This window comes from Lichenostomus cassidix, chromosome 22, assembly GCF_008360975.1.
Source record: "Lichenostomus cassidix isolate B80296 chromosome 22, HeHo_3.0, whole genome shotgun sequence".
Lineage (NCBI taxonomy): Eukaryota > Metazoa > Chordata > Aves > Passeriformes > Meliphagidae > Lichenostomus > Lichenostomus cassidix.
In genome coordinates this window covers 4072435-4090000 of record NC_139502.1, presented here as the reverse complement: position 1 = coordinate 4090000, position 17566 = coordinate 4072435, and the positions used below count along the sequence as shown (strand labels likewise).

Genomic DNA, 17566 nt, shown 5'->3' with positions numbered 1-17566 from the left:
TCACAATGGTGTCCCCAACCCTATATTGATGTCATCCTTGGGGGATGCCTCCAAGCCCCAAGCTGGTGACCCCAACCCCCTGAGCTGGTGACCCCAACCCCATGTTGCTGCCCATGACACCATACTGGGGACCCCAACACTATACTGATGTCCTTGACGCTGTGTTGGAGACTCCAACCCTGCGCTGGTGACCCCAATGTTGTACTGGTGACCTCAATCCCACTTCGACACCCTTGACCCCGAATTGGTGCCCCCGACCCCACCCTGATGCCCCCACCTCCCTTTTTTTGTGCCCCGCCCTCTCCCCCTCCCCCCCGCATTGCCTGGACGTGCTGTGGACAGCGTCTCATTTGCATAAATTACCATATCGCCCCCAGTCCCCCCCCATCCCGCCCCCCCGGCGCTGTTTCCGCCCCCCCGCCTTCCCCCCGCCCACTTCCCGCGCGTTGACGTCACGGGGCGGTGGCGCGCGCCGCTCATTACCATGTTATTAGCATATGACGCGGGAAGGCGGAAGCGGTGGCGGGATGGGGCGGTGCGGGGCTACCCTGCGCCTGGCCCTGGAGGGGAACATCGGTACCGGAGGGGACACGGGGGACAAAGGGAGCGGCGGGATCCTTGCGGGGGCGGAACGGGGGTTGGGCGGGGGGAGCGGGAGGATTTGGGGTGCGATGGAAGGGGCGCGGCGCAGGCTGGAGCATCCCGGGGTGCGAGTTAATGCCTGTAATTAATTCCCACTGCTGCGAGGGGAGCCCCAAAACCCCGCTCTCCTGGGAGCCGCGCGGGGAGGACACCCAGCCTTGTCCCTGGTCCCGGGATTTAGACCGAGGGACACCCAGGCTCACACAGCATTCCCAGGAGCCGGCATGGGGGGATAGCCGAGCTCACCCCAGCTCCCCAGGGGTCGGAGTGGAGTCACCCAGGCTCACCCCACATTCCCAGGAGCCAGGGTGGGAGACTCAAGCTCACCCCGTGTTCCTGGGAGCCAGAACAGGGATGCTCTCAGGTTTCCAGGAGCCTGTGTGTGGAGACAGGCAGGCTCACCATTCCTGGGAGCCAGGAAGGAGTACACCCCGTGTTCCCACGATTTGGAGTGGGGGGACACCCCAGGCTCACCCTGTGTTCCCAATAGCCAGGATGAGGGGGACAACCAGGCTCATCCCACATTCCTGGAAGCTGGGATGGAGGCACACCCTGGCTCACCGCAGGATCCCGAGATTTGGAGCAGGAGACACCCAGGCTTACCCTGTGTTACTGGGGTCGGAGTGGGGGGACACCCAGGCTCACTCCATGTTTCTGGGATTTGAGGGGGGTGGAACACCCCACATTTCCAGAGTCCAGAGCTGGGGCACACCCAGGCTCACCCCACATTCCCAGGAGCCTTAATGGGGAGGACACCCAGGCTCACCCTGCTCTTCCTCCACTCTCACAGCCGTGGGGAAATCGACCTTCCTGAAGCTTCTGGGTGCCACCTTCCCGCAATGGCACCTGGTGACAGAGCCCGTGGCACAGTGGCGCAAGGTGCCGGCCAGCGGCACTGCCCAGGTAGCGGCGATTCCAGCCCCATCCTGGCTCCATTGGCACCACTGTGGGACACCCTCATCCCCCACTCTCCCTCCACAGGCATCTGCAGGCTCTGCTAACCTGCTGCAGATGATGTACCAGGAGCCAGCCCGGTGGTCCTACACCTTCCAGACCTTCTCGTGCATCAGCCGGCTGAAGGCGATGCTGGAGCCGCCGGATGAGGGGCTCCCTGAGAGCCCCCCAGCGGTGAGGGTGTTTGAACGCTCTGTGTTCAGTGACAGGTACCCAGCATTCCAAAAATAGCTGAGAAAGAGGGATGAAGGGAATGCATGGGATAGGGAGTATCAGCAGTACCTGGGTTGTGACATTGGGCCTCCAGGATGAGTGGAGACACCATTCTGTGATGCCCAAAGCAAGGCTTAATTACAGGAATGGGATTCTTGGGGGTAATTTGGGGGTTCTTCAACAATTCCGGGGACTGCCCCATCCTCACCTGTGTCTGGTGGTGGCATGAAGCCATTTGGGTGATGCCAAACTTGGTCGGGCTGAATTGTGCTGGGCACTGCATGTGCCCCAAATTAGGGATTTTCACCTTAATTTAACCACTTGCAGTTCCTTGGTGGTGCAAAAAAGCTAAAAAGAAAAAGGCTGTGAAGCCAACTGGGTGTGGGGGATGACGGAGCTGCCTGGTCCCCTCTCTCCATCCCTTCCAGGTACGTCTTTGCCAAGAACCTGTTTGAGGCTGGGCACCTGCAGCCTCTGGAATGGGCCATTTACCAGGATTGGCATGACTTCCTGCTACGGCACCTGGGGTCCAAAGCCACCCTCCAAGGCTTCCTCTACCTGCAGGCCAGGCCCCAGGTGGGTGCTGGAAGCAGGAGGCGACCAGGTCCACTTGGATCCCAGCAGGCACCTGGAATTGCCAAAATGTTGGGGTTTAACCATAAGTCACCACCCTGGAGGAGCAGGGACTGTTCTTCCCATGGGAATGTCGGTGGGAGTTTTGCCATGGATTCTAGAGTGGTTTTGGGGAGAGGGGACTGCAGCATCTTCTGGGGTCCCTCCCATGATGCTGCATTACCAGATACCCATGTCCTTTCTTTCCCACTGATCTCCCATTCCCCTGCACCCTGTTCTCCTCCCATCTCTCCCATTATCCCCCCAGACATGCCTGGAGCGGCTGCGGCGGAGGGCGAGGAGCGAGGAGGGTGGGATCCAGCTGGGATACCTGCAGCAGCTCCACGCCCAGCACCAGCACTGGCTGGTGGACAAGACCACGGAGTGAGTCCCAGTCTATCCCCAGCACCTGGGTGGCTGCGGCTTTGGGGTGACCCCCCATTTGGGGTTTGTTATTTGCGGGGGGCTTAATCGCTCCTCTTCTTCCCTCCCTCCCTCAGGATCCACTTTGCAGATGCGCAGCACACGCCTGTCCTGGTGCTGGACGTGGACAAGGACTTTGAGCACGACGTGGCTGTGCAGGGCATCCTCATGGCACAGGTGGGGTGGCACAGCTCGGTGGCTTCCTGGTGCTGGGAGTGCCATCACAGCCATGCTGGCTCCGAGCCTCCACCTCTGCTTCAGTTTTCCATGGAAAAAATAACTTCCACATTGTGGGTCTGAGATGGGTCAGCCATCCAAGTGCCATCCCTGCATCCTCCCAGGGCCATCCTGGTGCCACCCCTGTGCATCCCTACACCATCCCAGTGCCATCTTGGTGGTGTGCCAGTTCCAACCGTATACCATCCCAGTGCCATCCCATTGCCATTCCTACACCATCCTAGTTCCATCCCATCACCATCCCAGTTCCATCCTGGTGCCATGCCAGTGCCCTCCCTATGCCATCCAAGTTCCATGCCATCACCATCACAGTGCCATCCCTACATCATCCCAGTTCCATCCCTACACCATCCCAGTGCCATCCCTACACCATCCCAGTACCATGCTGGTGCCATGCCAGTGCCATTCCTACACCATTGCACTTCCATCCCATCACTGTCCCAGTGCCATCCTGATGCCATGCTGGTGCCACCCCAGTGCCATTCCAGTGTTGTGCTAGTTCCAGCCCTATACTATCCCAGTGCCATGATGGTGCCATCCCTCCACCATCCCAGTTCCATCCCATCGTCACCCCAGTGCCATCCTGGTACCATGCCAGTGTCATCCCTGCACCATCCCAGTTCCACGCCATCACCATCCCAGTGCCACACCCTCAGGCAGATTCTCCCTGCAGGTGGAGGCCTTCGTGACATCTCTGAGCACTGACATTTTGCCGTCACATCCCGACCCTCTTGGAGCTGGGGAAGGGGCATCATCTGCCTGAAGATTCTGATCCCAAGGACAAGGGACAAGTCCTGGTCCCCAGCCACCCCCTCAGCCCGTTTGTCCCGGGCGAGGGGTGGATTTGAGGCGCCGCTGGAATGGTTTTGAGGTGGATCCTCGGAGGTGCAGCCGTGTGATGAGTTTTGGGGGGCAGGGGGACTCCCCGTGCTCGGGGCCAGGTCTTAGCTGTGACCCCCTCCCCATCTTTAGGGACCCGCAGCTGCTCCTTGAGGTAGATTTGATGCACTAGTTGAATTCCAATGGAAGATCTCTGTGTTTAAGTTACACCCAATGCCCATATTTTGGTGGTTTGTATCTACTTCTTTTTCCCTTAAATTAAACATAAATCATTGTCGAGCTCCTCTGTGTCTTGAACCAGGGGGAGTGTAGGGTCATGGCGGCTCTAGGCAGGACACGGGGGGATATTACTCCCCCAGTTTTGGGGTGTTGTGATGGGGGGGGACGACAATGCCTTGGGGGTCTCCCAGGCGTTGGTCAGGCTGGGCTGGATTTGGAGGAAAACCAAGGGGATTTGGCACCTGCAGGGGGAGTTGCTGGGGAGGGGGCTGGGGGACACTGGGCCTTAAGGGGAACACCTAAAGGAGTGGGGAAAGGTGCTTGGCCTTTATGGGGCTGAGGGGGTGTGAGATCCTACATGAACACAGGTGGGACACCTGCCCCAGAGGAAGCAGGGGGGACTGGGACGTGGGGCAGGGATTGGGGTGGGGAGATTTGGGGGGGGCTGGGGGGATTGTGGGGTGGGACATGGAGGGGAGAGCACAAGAGGCTGGATGCCACCCGCTGGGGTTTTCTCCAGCGACCCTACAATAACACAGAGCAGGACCTGCACAGACACCACTAATGACCCTACAAAAACAACAACAGAGGAGTCACAGCTGACGACCCTACAAAAACAACACGGTGGTGCAACCCCTCCCGACAATCCTACAAAAACAACCCCGTGCATCCCGACATCCAGAGACCCTACAATAACAACCCAGTGCACCCCCACTTACAACAACCCTAAAACAACAACCTAGCGCACCCCCACACTCAGCGACCCTACAACAACAACCCGCTGCACCGCCTCATCCAACACCCCCGCAACAAACACCCCCACAACCCCCTCCCCGGCTTACATTCCCCCAAACTCCGTTTCCCCCAAACCCCTCCACCAGCCGCGGGGCGAACCCCCCGTAACCCCCCGAGTTACAGAGGCAGCCGGGGGTAGCTGTGGGCGCTGCCCCGGAGCCCCCCGGCCGCCCGGCGGGTCCCCCCGAGCGGGCGCTGCAGAACAAAGGAAGCAGCAGAGCAGGAGCGGCAGCAGCAACGTGCAGCAGCTCCGCCGCGAGTCCCCCCGGGGTATCGGGGACATCAGAGCCGCCCGCCAGCCCCTCTTTGCCGACCCCCCCATCCCCCGCCGTCGTGCGCTCAGCTCCGGAGCGAACCCCCCCAGCTGTTCCCAAGGGGGGTCGAACCCCTTTTTTTCCGGTAACACTTTTTATATCTAAATTTGGGGAGGGGGGGAGGCGGAAAGTTGCCGGTGCGCGGCTGAAGTTGCGAAGTCGTGCGAAGCTGCGCGGTTTTGAGGGGAAAAAGCGAAAAGGAAAATGGGGTTGGAAGAAACGAGGGGTGGGATTAAAAGCGGGGAGGCAGCACCCCGTTTTGGGGGGAGTTTGGGGGCAGGAGGCGTGGGGAGTCAGTCGGGCCACCCCCGGGGTGGAATCAGGGTGCAAATTAAAAGTCGGGGTGACTCGCGGCTTCGCTCGGCTCTGTCCCCACAGAACTGCCCGGTGTCCCCAGGGCGGGGGACACGCTGACGGCGGGATGTCCCTGTCGCCGGGCACCCGGCTCCGCCAGCCCGGGCCAGCCGCCGCTTCCCCCCCGGCAGGGGGGAGCCCCGAAATCTAACGCTGACCCCGGGGTGGAGATGGAGAGGCTTCGCCGGGAGGTGAGTGAGCCCAGCTCCCCCAAACCCATCCATTCCCCTCCTCCCCACCCCTTCACCTTTTCGGGGTGATTTGTGGCCCCTTTGCAGCAGTTTTAACGTCACCGTGACTTGGGGGTGGCTCATCAGGGTGGGCAGGGAAAGCCCCTTCTTGGTTGGTGGATGGGTTTATTCTTCTAAGGGTATTTCCGTGGGAAATAGGACTTTCTGCTGCCTTAAAGGCCACTTTGATACCTTAAACCCCCACAAAATTTCAGCTTATGCCTGGGGCATCCCCAAAACACCGCCACAGGATGGGTAGCAGCAGGATGTGTGGAACAAAACCCACCTTTAAACTGAATTCCTTGGAATTTCTTGACATGAAAGAGCAAAATGCTGCAAGAAACCCACCTGGTTTCAGGGTTCCACAAAAAGAAGGGGGTGGCAAGGAAGGGGAAGGCAGAGCTGTTCCCGGGGGGAGCATCTCAGTGTTAACAAGTTGCGGCATTTTCTCCACCAAAAATTCCAACGCCTTCCTTCAGTGCTTCTGGTTTTACCGGCCGGGGTGGTTGTAACTGGGATCTCTCACGCTGTGCCCGTCGTGCCCACGCAAGAGACAGGGAAAAGGGGGGTTGCTCCAGCTGGGGGGCCTCCAACGTGGGAGGGAGAAACATCTGTTTGAGGTTGACTTTTGGTGCTTCTCTCCCCCCCAAATTAGCCACTGCTTTGCTTTTTTGTGGTATTGGGGGGTGAACAGCTGCCCTGCGCCTCTGAGTCGTCTCCAGCAGGTTTTTCCCTTGGAATGGCTGGCGGGAGGGTGGGATGAGGTGGTGGGGACGTTGGGACAGGTGGCTTGGCTGGCACTTGGCACACGGCGAGGCAGGGGAAGGACTTTGCCCTTGGCAAGATGCCGGTGAAAACTGATGGTGAGGATTTGTCCCCGGCACTCTTCCAGGGAGGCTACGGTGAAAAAGATGATTTATAAGGATGCTGCCAGAGCCAGGGTCGGCAGCGGTGGGATCCCCCAGGAACCCGCTCCAGGCTGGCCCTGGTGGTGCCGGTGGCCGAGCTAGGGGTGTGCCGCAATTCCCACGTCCCGGCGTCTTTCCCGGGGTGGTTTGGCAGACGGAGCCAGCCGGGCAGCCAGCCCCTTCCCAGCACCAGTTCCACCAGTTCCTCCGGCTCGGCCAGGCCCGGGAAAGCCGGCGTCTGCCCTCGCATCTCCATGGCTGGAGCTGTGCTCCTGCCTCTCCCTTGGAGGTTGATTTCCCGGCGATGTGTCCCCATCCGTGAGGGTTTGGGAGAGGAGGAAGAGGAGGAGGAGGAGGGAACATACCAGAGGTCAAGGTTTAGCTCTGCTCCCCATCGTGTGGCTCTGTCAGACCCTCTCCTGCCTTCCCAGGCGGCTCTGGATGTCTTCTCCATTTGCATAACTAATCAACATCTTGGGAACCCACTCATTACTGCGGGACACACGGCACAGCCTCGCTCCGCACCAGGAGCTGTCAGTGTCCACCCAAACCACCCCTGCTGCCGGAGGGAAGGATGCTCCGACCCAACTCCCTCATCTTGGGGGGCAAACCCTAAATAAACCCCACAAAAAACTCCATTCCCAGCAGGAATGGTCACACGAGGCCCCCAAAATCCCTTGGGTGGGTGGTGGTGACAGGATGCGGCACCGCTCAAGGTGTCCCTGGCGTGTCCCTGGTGCATTCCCGGCATTCGGAAATGAGAGCCCCTAAATGAATTTGGCAGGCTGTCTCGGGGACGAACGCTGGAGATTAGGGATAATCTCATTTAAAGCATTACTAATAAAAGTTACTAAATTTGTCCATCTCGGAGGCTTTCCCTGGAGGGTTGAGGTGGGATTTTTTCCCGCCAGCGTGAAATTGCCCCAAAACGTGTCTGGCATCTCCAAAAAAAGCATCAGGGTGATGGATGGGATGAAGGACCCGGCTGGGGTTTGGCTCATTTTCGTTCGGCGCATCCCAGTGTCACCTGCAGGACGTCACCCGCCTGCCAGGGGCTGTCCCCAGATAATCCGGAGGGATTCTCACCGTCTCCGAGTCTCCAATGGAAATATTTCCAGTCTTGGCTGTGATGTGAACAGCTAAAAGGACTCGGGAGCAAATCCGATGGATGCCGGCAAATGCTGAAGCGGAGGAGGAGGACGGGAGGGAAGAGGCGTCTGTCGGAATTAAATCCCTGCCGCGCTTTTTGCAGGGAATTGTTGCCTGGCAGAGCCAAGCTGGACCAGGCAACGGGGGTTTGCAACCCAGAACACTGCTGTGCAAGGCTGGAAATTTGGGGAAACCCAGTTCCCGGCACCACTTTATACTATTTATTCCTGTGGGAGTCGCATTGCTCAGAGCAAAGGTCGGGTCCTGGAGGGCTCTTGGCTCACACGTGGCCTTTTTGGGAAGAGATGAGCTCCAGGGAATATTGCTGGGATGGGGACGTCAGGTCTGTGCTTGCGCTTCCACCTGGACTCGGGATCTGGTTTATCCAACCCACTGGGCATTTCATGGGCTCCTCAGATAACTCCTTCTGCCACAAATCCCTTTGGAAAACAGTTTTCCGGGGAAACCTTTGGGAATTTTGAGTTTGTGGCCGTTTTGCTGGTGATTTGGTTGAGAATAGGCTTGGAAAACTCCAAGCATTCCAGAAGCATCACTTCCAAGCCTGGATGGGGAAGTTTTTGGGGGAATTTGCTTTCCTGCTCCCCTTTTTCCTTCTCTCTCCCCACCTCCCCAAAATACTTCTGTGCCTCCTAGGGAGGTCTGCCATCTCCAACAGAGGGCGGAAAAGCTGGAGCTGAATTCCACCAGGACTTTTTCACGTATCCAGCCCCACTTTAACCCTTTTGCTGTCCAATTCCCACTGCTTTCCCCATTGGGAAACACCCTCATTCCTCCCTTTCTTCACCTGGATTTTGGGGGAAAAGGGTCAACCAGACCATGTGCATGTTTTTGGAGGAGGATTTAAATATTTCAAAGGTCTGATGTCCCCAAATTAATTTGGGACACAAATTAGTGATGTTCCCAAATTAATGATGTCCCCAAGTTGATGAGGGCCCCAAATGATCAATGTCCCCAAATTAACCCAACCAAATTAATGTACCCAAATTGATGCACAAAAATTAAAAAGGTTGCCAGGGGTTTAATGGCAGGAAAATGTTGGAGGGAGGGGGTGTAAAGAGCATTTTTGGGGCTCCCCATGGCTGTTGTTGGGGTGCCTGTAGCTGCTCTCACCCCCCGTGTGAGCGGATGTTTCAGTTTCCCGGGGGGACAACCACATCATGACCAGGGCTTGGGGGTCCTGTTACCGCATTTTGGAGGTGTGTGTGTCCATGTCCCCCTTGTGTGTCCTGTGTCCCACCTGCATGCCCCTCATGTCCCCCGAATTCACCTTGTGTCCCTCCCTGTGTCCCCGCTGCGTCCCCTCCTTTTCTCCCTCAGTGTCCCCCGTGCCCTCTGTCGTGTCCCCTGCGTTCCTCCCCATATCTCCCCAGTGTCCCCACCACCCCCCATATCCGTGCTCCCCTTGGCTGCTCTGGGGGTCCTGTGGCTGCCCCCACCCCCCGCGTGGGCCGATGCCTCAGTTTCCCGGGGAGACAATCACACAATGGCCGGGGTTTGGGGGTCCCGTTTCCCCGGTTTTGGGGGGTGTGGGGTGGCGCGTCCGTGCCCGTGTCCCCCATGCCCGTGTCCGCGGCTCCCCCCGTGTCCCCCTCATGTCCTCGCTCCTGCGCAGCGCAGGGAGCGGGCGGGCGGTGCCACTGCGTGGGGAAGGGGGGGGGGGCTGCGCGTGGGGGGGAGAGGAGGAGGAAGAAGGAGGAGGAGGAAGAAGGAGGAGGAGGAAGAGGAGGAAGGAGGAGGAGGAAGGAGGGAAGAAGAGGAGGAGGAGGAGAAGGGGGGGAGCAGGGATGCGGCGCTCATTCCCCCCCCCGACTGCAGCGGGGCGGCGGTGAGGGAGCGCGGAGGAGAGGGAGACAAGATGGCTTCCTCCTGAGGGCCGGCGCCGTGCGGGGCCGGCGGGGGCTGCGGGGGCAGTGCGGGGGCAGCGGCGAGGTAAGCGCACCCCTTCCCCCCAGAACACCCCCTCTACACCCCCTCAACGCCTTCCCAAAAAATTATTCCCCTCCGGGCTTGCGGGCCGGTGCGGGGGAGGTTAAAGCCCCCCCGCGGTGTTGGCGGCCCCGCGGGGCCGCGAGGACAAAGCGGCGAGGCCTGGGGAGGAACACACGCCCCGCGCTCCCGCCCCCGTCTGGGGGTTGTTTTCCTTCTTTTATCCCTTTCCTTCCTCTCCAGCATCGCTTCGGGTGGGGGGCAGCTGGGGGTGGGAGGACGATAAGCCTCAAGGTGCACCCCCCACATCGTTATTCCCCCGTGTGTTTCTCGCTTTTATTAATTATTATTGATATTAATTGATCCCGTCCGTCCCCGAAATGTGCTGAGCTCAGAGGTGCGGCGGGTGATGCGAACAAGGGCGATGAGGCTCCCCGCCGTGACGTCACAGTGACGTCACCCGGCTGGTGGCAGCTGTCATCCCTCGCCGTGACGAGGACCCGGGGTCCGGCGTGGGCACCCCCCGCTTTTCGTCACGCCGGCAACGACGGGGGCAGGATGGAGGTGGGGAGAAAAAGCAGCTTGTCCTCCTCAGGGGGGTCTCACTTGCCCACCCAGGCGGGGATTTGGGTTATCCCGGTGCCAAGAGCTGCGTGGTTTGGTGGCGGGCAGGGCTCCGACCAGCTGCGGATGCTGGTGGCTCCAAGGGACGTCGCCGAGGTCAGGGGAGAGCGTTGCCAAAACGTGCGGCCGCCACGAAGTTTGGAGTCGGCGGTGAGCGGCTTTTGGCACCACGTGTTTTCTCAGGGATGGGGATGCTTCAGATCTCGCACCCGGGATGCGCCGGCGCGTGCGCCCGCCAACGCCGGAGCTGCCTCCGGAGCGGCGGATGCTGTGCAAAAAAAAGAAATCACAGACCCCGTGGCAGGTGCCGGGGTGGTGGGTTCGGTGCCGTGCCGGGTGCTGGGATGCGGTGAGCGGCGGTGCAGCCCCGAGGTTGCATCATGCTGGGAAGGGCTGGGCAGTGCCGGAGCAGAGTCCTCTCAGGTTATTGCGATGGCCCCATAAACGAGCCCCACTCTTGGCCTTTGGCACCTCATTAGCTGTGACGAGGTTTGTTTTTTGGATTGCCCGACATGGACTATTTTTCGCAGGTAATTAAAGGGGAAGGTGGCTTTGAGGAGGAGACGGTGGGATCTGGGGAAGGCAAAATATGTGTGTCCCCAACATTTTGGCCTTTCCTTTACTGGCCCCACTGGGAATGGGGGTGGCAAAGTGGTAGCACGATGGCTCTGGGACATGCAGTTGTGCTACGGGTCTGTGTCCCTAAAAGCCCTTTCTGGGGTGTCCCTGGCACTGGCACACTATGAGTGAGCTGTCCCCATGGCACTGGGATACCCAGTCACCTGCCTGCATGTACTGAAGTCCCCAGTCCCTATTCCCATGGCACCAGGGTCCTTGGTCCCGGTTCTGCATGTGCTGTAGTCACCAGTTCTTGTCCCCATGGCATTGGGGTCCCCAGTTCCCTCCCTGCATGTGCTAGAGTCCCAAGTTCTTGTCCCCATGGCATTGGGGTCCCCAGTCCCCTTCCTGCACATGCTGGAGTTCCCAGTTCTTGTCCCCATGGCAACAGGGTCCATGCTCCCCTGTCTGCATGTGCTGGGGTGCCTGGTCCCCATCTCCATGCCATTGGGATATTCAGACTCCTTCCTGCATGTACCAGTGTTCCCAGTCTCCATTCCCACATTATCGAGGTCCATGGTCCTTTGCCTGGGTGTCCCTGGTCCCCATCCATGTGACGTCGGTGTCCTTAGTCCCCTGCCTGTGTGTGCCAGGGTCTCTTGTCCCTGTGGCAGTGTGTGTCCCTGTCCCTGTAGCACTGGGGCTCCTGACCCCTGCCTGATCCCTGCTGGAGTTTCCCAGTCCTCATCCCCACTGCATCAGGATCCTTGGTCCCCTCCTCATGTGCACCAGTGTCCCCAACCCCATGTCAGCAGTGCCTGTTGTCCCCCACCTCTGCACACTTGGGTCCCTGCTCCTTGTTTCTGCATTGTTGGCATTCCTGATCCCTTCCTTGCATGTGCAGGGTCCCTGTCCTCATTACCATGTCATTGGAGTCCCCAGCCTCCTGCCTTCATGTGCACAGGTTCCTAGCCCCATTCCCATGCCACTGGCGTCCCCAGGCACCTGCCTGCATGTGCTGGGCTCCCTCATCACTGTGACATTGGGGTCCTCGGTCCCCTGCCTTCATATGCCAGCTGTCCCTGTGTCTATGGCAGTGGGGTCCCCATTCCCTGCCTCCACTGTGTCACTCACTCCACATGTGTGGAGGAAGTAATCTTAAGGGGATGTCAGTAAAGGGGTCAACACTGAAACCCACCGTTCCCTCGTTGTGCCCACTGCAGACTGGGATGTGGGCTCGGATGAGGGAGATGCCCCCAAATCCCTCCCAGGGGCACCCCCCTGCTCCCTCCTCTGCCAATGCTTTAATCTTAGTGCTTTGAGCTCTGTGTAAAAGGGTGCCAGACCATTTTTGAGGATGAAAGATCTTCTTTTATTTATCCCCCCGCTCCCCGGGCCGGCATCCAAGGGGAGATGAAATGAAACGGGAAGAGGCTGGAGGTGAAACAGCTGCGATCAGCTCTGTCCCTGCTCCACATCTGCCCACCACACCACTGCCAGCCCTGCAAACCCAGCTCAGCCCCGATTTTCTCTTCTGTCCCGGGGCCAAAATCCCCTTTTCCCAGGAGCCAGGATGCTGGGCAGCAGCGGGGTGGCCTGGGATTTGCAGGCAGGGCTGTTGGAGGGAGTCGTGTCGCGGGGACAATGCAGCATGTTTGTTTGCTACAGCTAAAATGGCAGTTCTTAAGGGGAAAAAAAGAGAGCGAGAGTGAAGTGCCTCTGCACATCCAGTCGCCGCATCTTTTGATTAAATGAGATTTTGCTGTCGAAGGGGGGAGCGGGGGACCACGAGCTCCCGAGCCTGCAGTTCCCATCGCAGCCAAATGAGGGGAAAAAAAAATTCCAAACCACCCCGAGCCCTGAAAATGCTGTTAAAAAAAAAAAAAGGTTTGGAGCAAGTTGTAATTGCTGCAGTTGTCAGCGCGGAGGCTGGGGATGCTGTGGGGTGGCTGGAGGGTTTGTCACCTCAGGGCCGGTGGCACAGCCCCACTCACTGTGGCTCCACTTCCCAGCCTGGCTGGAAAGGATGGAGAAACATCCTGGGAGCTGTAGCCTGCAGAGTTGGGATGTAGCAGGGAATGAGTAGCAACAGAGCGAGGGTCTCCGAAGACCCTGAGCCTCTGAGGAACCCAGTGGTGTTGCAATTAAATCCTCTGCACTAAAGGCCGTTGCATTGAAGCTGCTGCACTTAAAGCTCTGGCGCCTAAATCCGCACCAATTAATGCCATTGCAATTAAAGCCCTGGCACTTAATTAACACCATTGCTGCACCAGCCCTCATGGCAGTGCTGGCTTCTCCCACCCGAGTTGGGTGTCTCCGTGAGCTTTCTTGGTTTGCATGGTTGGTGCCAGAGCATAGTGGGAACACCCTGTCTGCCACCTGGATCACACTGGGAGCACATAGAGAGCATCCTGCCTGCCCTCCAGAGCACACTGGGAGTGCACTGGGAGCACAGTGGGAGCACACTCTCTGCTGGCTGGATTACGCTGCCTGCCTTCTGAAACACATTGGGGGCTCAGTGCCTGCCCTGTGGATCACACTGCCCACTGGAGCATGCTGCCTACCCTCCGGATCACGCTGCCTACCCTCTGGATCACGCTGGGAACACGCTGGGAGCACACTGGGAGCACACCGCCTGCCCTCTGGCTAACACTGCCTCCCCTCTGGATCACACTGCCGGCCGGAGCATGCTGCCTGCCCGCACATGGCTTTTTTTAGGTTTACAAACATGACGCCCCGTGCACGCGCCACTTCCCCCCCTCCTTCCCCGTGAGTCATCAACCCCATCACCGGGGCCGGGGAAGCCGGAGGCGGCGTCAGCACTTTCCCTGTGGTGCTGATGACCCCAGCAAGGGGAAGAGAAAAAGGCAAAAATCAGACTTTGTTCTTCTGTTCTTTTATCATTCCCATTTCCACTTCTGGCAAACGAGATGGGAAGGATGCGGATGGTGGTCGTGGCTGCCATCCCGGCTCTTGGGTGGTCCGTGGTGAGGTGTTTTTGGAGAGGACCACGGCACTGGCTGGAGGCTGGGGAAGAGTTGAAATGCCACTGGCTTCCCTGGCTTCCTCACCCGTTGTTGGTTGTGTTTCCGTTGTGTTGGATTCGAGGCGATGCTGATCCGTGTGGTTTTGGGGATGGGTGAGGTTTTAGGGGGAAAAAGTTGATGACATCCCAAAATGTTGCCAGAGGTGCTGGCAAAAGACTCCTGGGGGCCAGGCAGTGCTGGTGAGCGTGGAGATGCCGAAGCCCCCGCGCTGAGCTCATCGGCTGAGGTGGCTGTGGTGACTCAGCAGTGCTGGTGCTGACTCAGCAGCCCCAGCCCCCAGGGAGGCAGCGGGATAGCGGGAGAGCTTGAAATTTTTGCGTGGAAAAAGAGACTTTTTTGTACAGCATGCTGCAGTTTGCTGATGCCGAGCCAGTATCCATGCTGCCAACATATTTTCCACCCCGTGCGCCTTTCTCCAGCTTTGGAAAAGGAATTTCATCCAAAGGGGTCACGTCTCCCACCTGCCACAAGATGCTTTTCCCCACGGGAAACGGGTCATGGCAGTGAAACCAGCTCCGGGTTTGGCAGAGGCAGCGTTTTCCCTGCTCCCAGATGGGGCAGGGCCCGGCTCCCACTCATCTCCTGGCTCCTGCCCGCCGGCCGTCGCGCCACCGACTTGCCCGTGCTTGCCGGGTGGGAGGGCGGCGGCACATACGGTTCTCCTTCTCCTCCTCCTCCTCTGCTGAAAGTTGGGCTGTGCGGCGGCAGTGGCGTGAGGAGCCCCACGTCCCAGGGAGGGGGGCACAGCAGCATCCCCCAGGTATGATGGGAGGGCATGACCTGGACGGAAGCCAAGGACCCATGGGTGCTGGCTGGCACATCTCTGACATGCACCTGGGGACCAGGAGGGTGCGGGGACCCCTTCTCTGTTTAAACTGGGAGGTAAAGCCTTGTGAAATGGGGTGCAATTGGTTAGTGCATGGCTGTGGAACAGCTTTCCTCCTCGCTCCCCAGAATCTTGCTTTTTCCCCTGATTTGCAGTGCAAAACAATTGGCAGAGTGGAAATGCTCCCACAGGGGGTTGTGAGGGCTGGAGTGGCTGGGAGGGGACAGAGCTCAGTACTGTGGGGAATACTTGCAGCAGGGCTGTGAAATCAGGCCCAGTGCCATGGGGGTGTCTGGAGTGGGATGGGAAATGGGCCTGGTGGAAGGTGAGGAGAGGCCCCAGGGCTTTCCTATATGGCCCATGCACTTTCACTTCCTTCCCAGATGGGTCCTCTTCCTTTCTGATGCCTTCTTCCCTGCCCCTGTCCCCTTCTCCCTGCCCCCTTCCCATTCTTCCCCTTATTTCCCTTCCTACCCATGTGCATCTGCCTTTCTCCTCTTCTCCTCCTTGCCCGTCCCCTTTCTTCCTTCTTCCCCTTTCTTCCCTTCTTCACCTCTCTCCCCATTTCTCTCCATTCTCTTCTTCTTCTTCTCCATCCCTTTTTTCCCAATCCCCTTCTTCCCCTTCTTCTTCATCTTGCCTTTCTCCTTTCCCTTCATCTCCTTCCCCTCATCTCCTTCCTCTTTGCCTTCTTTTGCCTCCTCCCTTTCCTCTTTCCCTTCTTCCCCTTCCTCTTCCCTTTCTTCCCTTTCTTCTTCCTCTTCCCCTTCTTCTCCATCCCTCCTTCCCCTTCTCCATGGACAGAGCAGGCACGGTGATTCAGTTTTGCCAAGCTGGCCACGGTGCCAATCTGGGAGCCGGCACGAGAGGAGCCAGCTGTGTTTAAGGAAAAAACCGCTTCAAGAAACAGAAATAGTCCCGTGGGTTTTTTTTCCTCCTTTTCCCTTTCAAGAGCTCAACTCTCTCCCTGTCCGCCTGGAGCCGGCAGCCTGACGCGGCTCCGTGCTGTGCCAAGCCTTTCCCCCTGCCCGTGCCAATTGGCGGCTCCCAGCTCGGCTCTGCGCCGTGCTGGGAAGACACAGCATAGTGGGAACACACGCCGTGGCTTGGCTGTAGCCTCTTGCTTCCCAAAAACCGCTCCAGTGGGAGCATCTGCTGGGAGCATCTGCTGAGGCATCGCTCACCTGTCCACAGTGCTGAGCATCCCTGCTCTGGACATCCTTGCTCCAAATGTCCCTGCTCCTAATGTCCCTGCTCCAAATGTCCCTGCCCCAAGTGTCCTGACCTCAAGCATCTTCACCCGAACATGCCCACTCTGAGCATTCCCACTCCAAGCATTCCAATCCCAGGCATTCCTTCACCGAGCATTCCTGCTTTAAACACTCCCTTGCTGAGCAGTCCTGATCCCAAGCATTCTTTCTCCAAACATCCCAACCTCAAACATCCCCACTCTTGAGTATTCCCACCCTGAGCATCCATTACTCAACCATCCTGATCCCAAACATCCCTACCACAGGCATCCATTCCAAAAGGGAATATGCTTTTCCTGGAGGAAACGAGGCAGTTGGAGGTGGGAACCAATTTTTTTCCACCTTGAAAAAAATCCTCCATCTCCCTCGGAAACCCCTGGTACTGGCAGGATGCTGGTGCAGGAGCTGGGAGCGGGACTATATTGGGTCCAACCAGCTCATCATACCTTGGTGAGAAGGAAAAGGGGGTGGGATAGTTGCTCCAGTGCTGTCCAGAGAGGGGTCATGGCCATGGGGGTCTCTGAAAATGCTCCTGGGACTGGAGTAAAGCAGAGCTGGGCTTCCCGCAGCGTAAATCAGCTGAGCCCCCTCAGCTCCCTCAGCATCGCTGTTATTCCGGCTTTTCTCCGGGCTAAATGAGGACAGGAGTGAGCAGCTCAGACCCAGCGCTGGGGTCAGCTGGGGCCATGGAAACAGCTTGGAAAACAAGGCGGGAGAGGCGGCTGTGGCTGCCCGCGGCGGCGGGAGGCAGCAGGACCATGAGCCAGTGTGGTGGGTACCCCGGCCGGGGGGGAGCTGGGGGCTGTTGCTGGTCTGACTGAGCACTTGGGCTTCCCAGATTTCCTTGAATTTCCCTTTTCAGGGGCGTTGAGTTGGATTTAGGTCATCTGCTCCTCTCTGGCCTGCCTCCCACTGGCATCTAGAGACTGTGGCAGTTGATTGGGACCGGGAAGGGATTTCCCATCTCTTGGGGCCTGGCGATGCAGATCGGTGCCCCTCAGGAGCATCAGTCCTGGCAGGAGCGTGTGTGTGGTTCCGGCAGTGTTCCCGTCCCTGGCAAAGGCCTTTGGTGGCACCAGCCAGGCTGTTTGTTATTGTAGGATCTCCAGTGCTCAGGGATGTTCGAGGCTTCCCCTGGTGGTGCCCCCAGCCCACCGTCCCAATGGAGGATCCCCGGGGTTGTTGCCAGAGGAGGAAAACCACAATCTGAGTGCTGGGGCTGGCCAGGCTCCACTGCAGTGGGGCCGGCAGCCAAGCTCCCTCTTGGCCGGCCCGTGCCGCTAGCTGGCAGTGGCTCCCGCTGACCTCTGCAGCTCCCGGCCGTGCCCTCACCGCAGCTCGGCACACAGGGCTCCCCCCCCAGCCACCCCTATGCCCCTGGGAAGGGCTTGGCATTCCCACCAATGTGCTCCAGCTTCCTCCGT

General features: G+C 58.8%; 2 protein-coding genes across 3 annotated transcripts in view; both read left to right on the top strand.

The window, feature by feature from the left end:
• Positions 1 to 456: 456 nt before the first annotated feature.
• DGUOK (deoxyguanosine kinase) lies at positions 457 to 4198 on the top strand. The gene is made up of 7 exons (XM_085080604.1): positions 457 to 576; positions 1433 to 1545; positions 1624 to 1805; positions 2238 to 2385; positions 2690 to 2805; positions 2922 to 3021; positions 3755 to 4198. Exons 1-7 carry the CDS (start codon positions 498 to 500, stop codon positions 3842 to 3844), a joined length of 828 nt encoding a protein of 275 aa, XP_084936730.1. The 5' UTR covers positions 457 to 497; the 3' UTR covers positions 3845 to 4198.
• A 5533-nt stretch (positions 4199 to 9731) lies between these two features.
• The window catches only part of TET3 (tet methylcytosine dioxygenase 3), a 28387-nt gene continuing 20552 nt past the window's right edge, over positions 9732 to 17566 (top strand). The window contains exon 1 of one of the 2 annotated variants that reach the window (XM_085080651.1): positions 9732 to 9840. Coding sequence is in view for 1 of the 2 variants with exons in the window: in XM_085080650.1 (XP_084936776.1) it covers positions 10974 to 10991 (18 nt within the window). In the remaining variant the exon portion in view is untranslated. Of the gene's footprint in view, positions 9841 to 9908; positions 10992 to 17566 lie in introns of those variants that run through there. The other variant, XM_085080650.1, reaches the window with a different exon arrangement.

Coding starts and splice junctions, on each gene's coding strand:
- DGUOK (XM_085080604.1), top strand. CDS start 498: ATGACGCGGGAAGGCGGAAGCGGTGGCGGGATGGGGCGGTGCGGGGCT. Junction 1,806..2,237: donor CGCTCTGTGTTCAGTGACAG/GTACCCAGCATT, acceptor CATCCCTTCCAG/GTACGTCTTTGCCAAGAACC. Junction 2,386..2,689: donor ACCTGCAGGCCAGGCCCCAG/GTGGGTGCTGGA, acceptor TTATCCCCCCAG/ACATGCCTGGAGCGGCTGCG.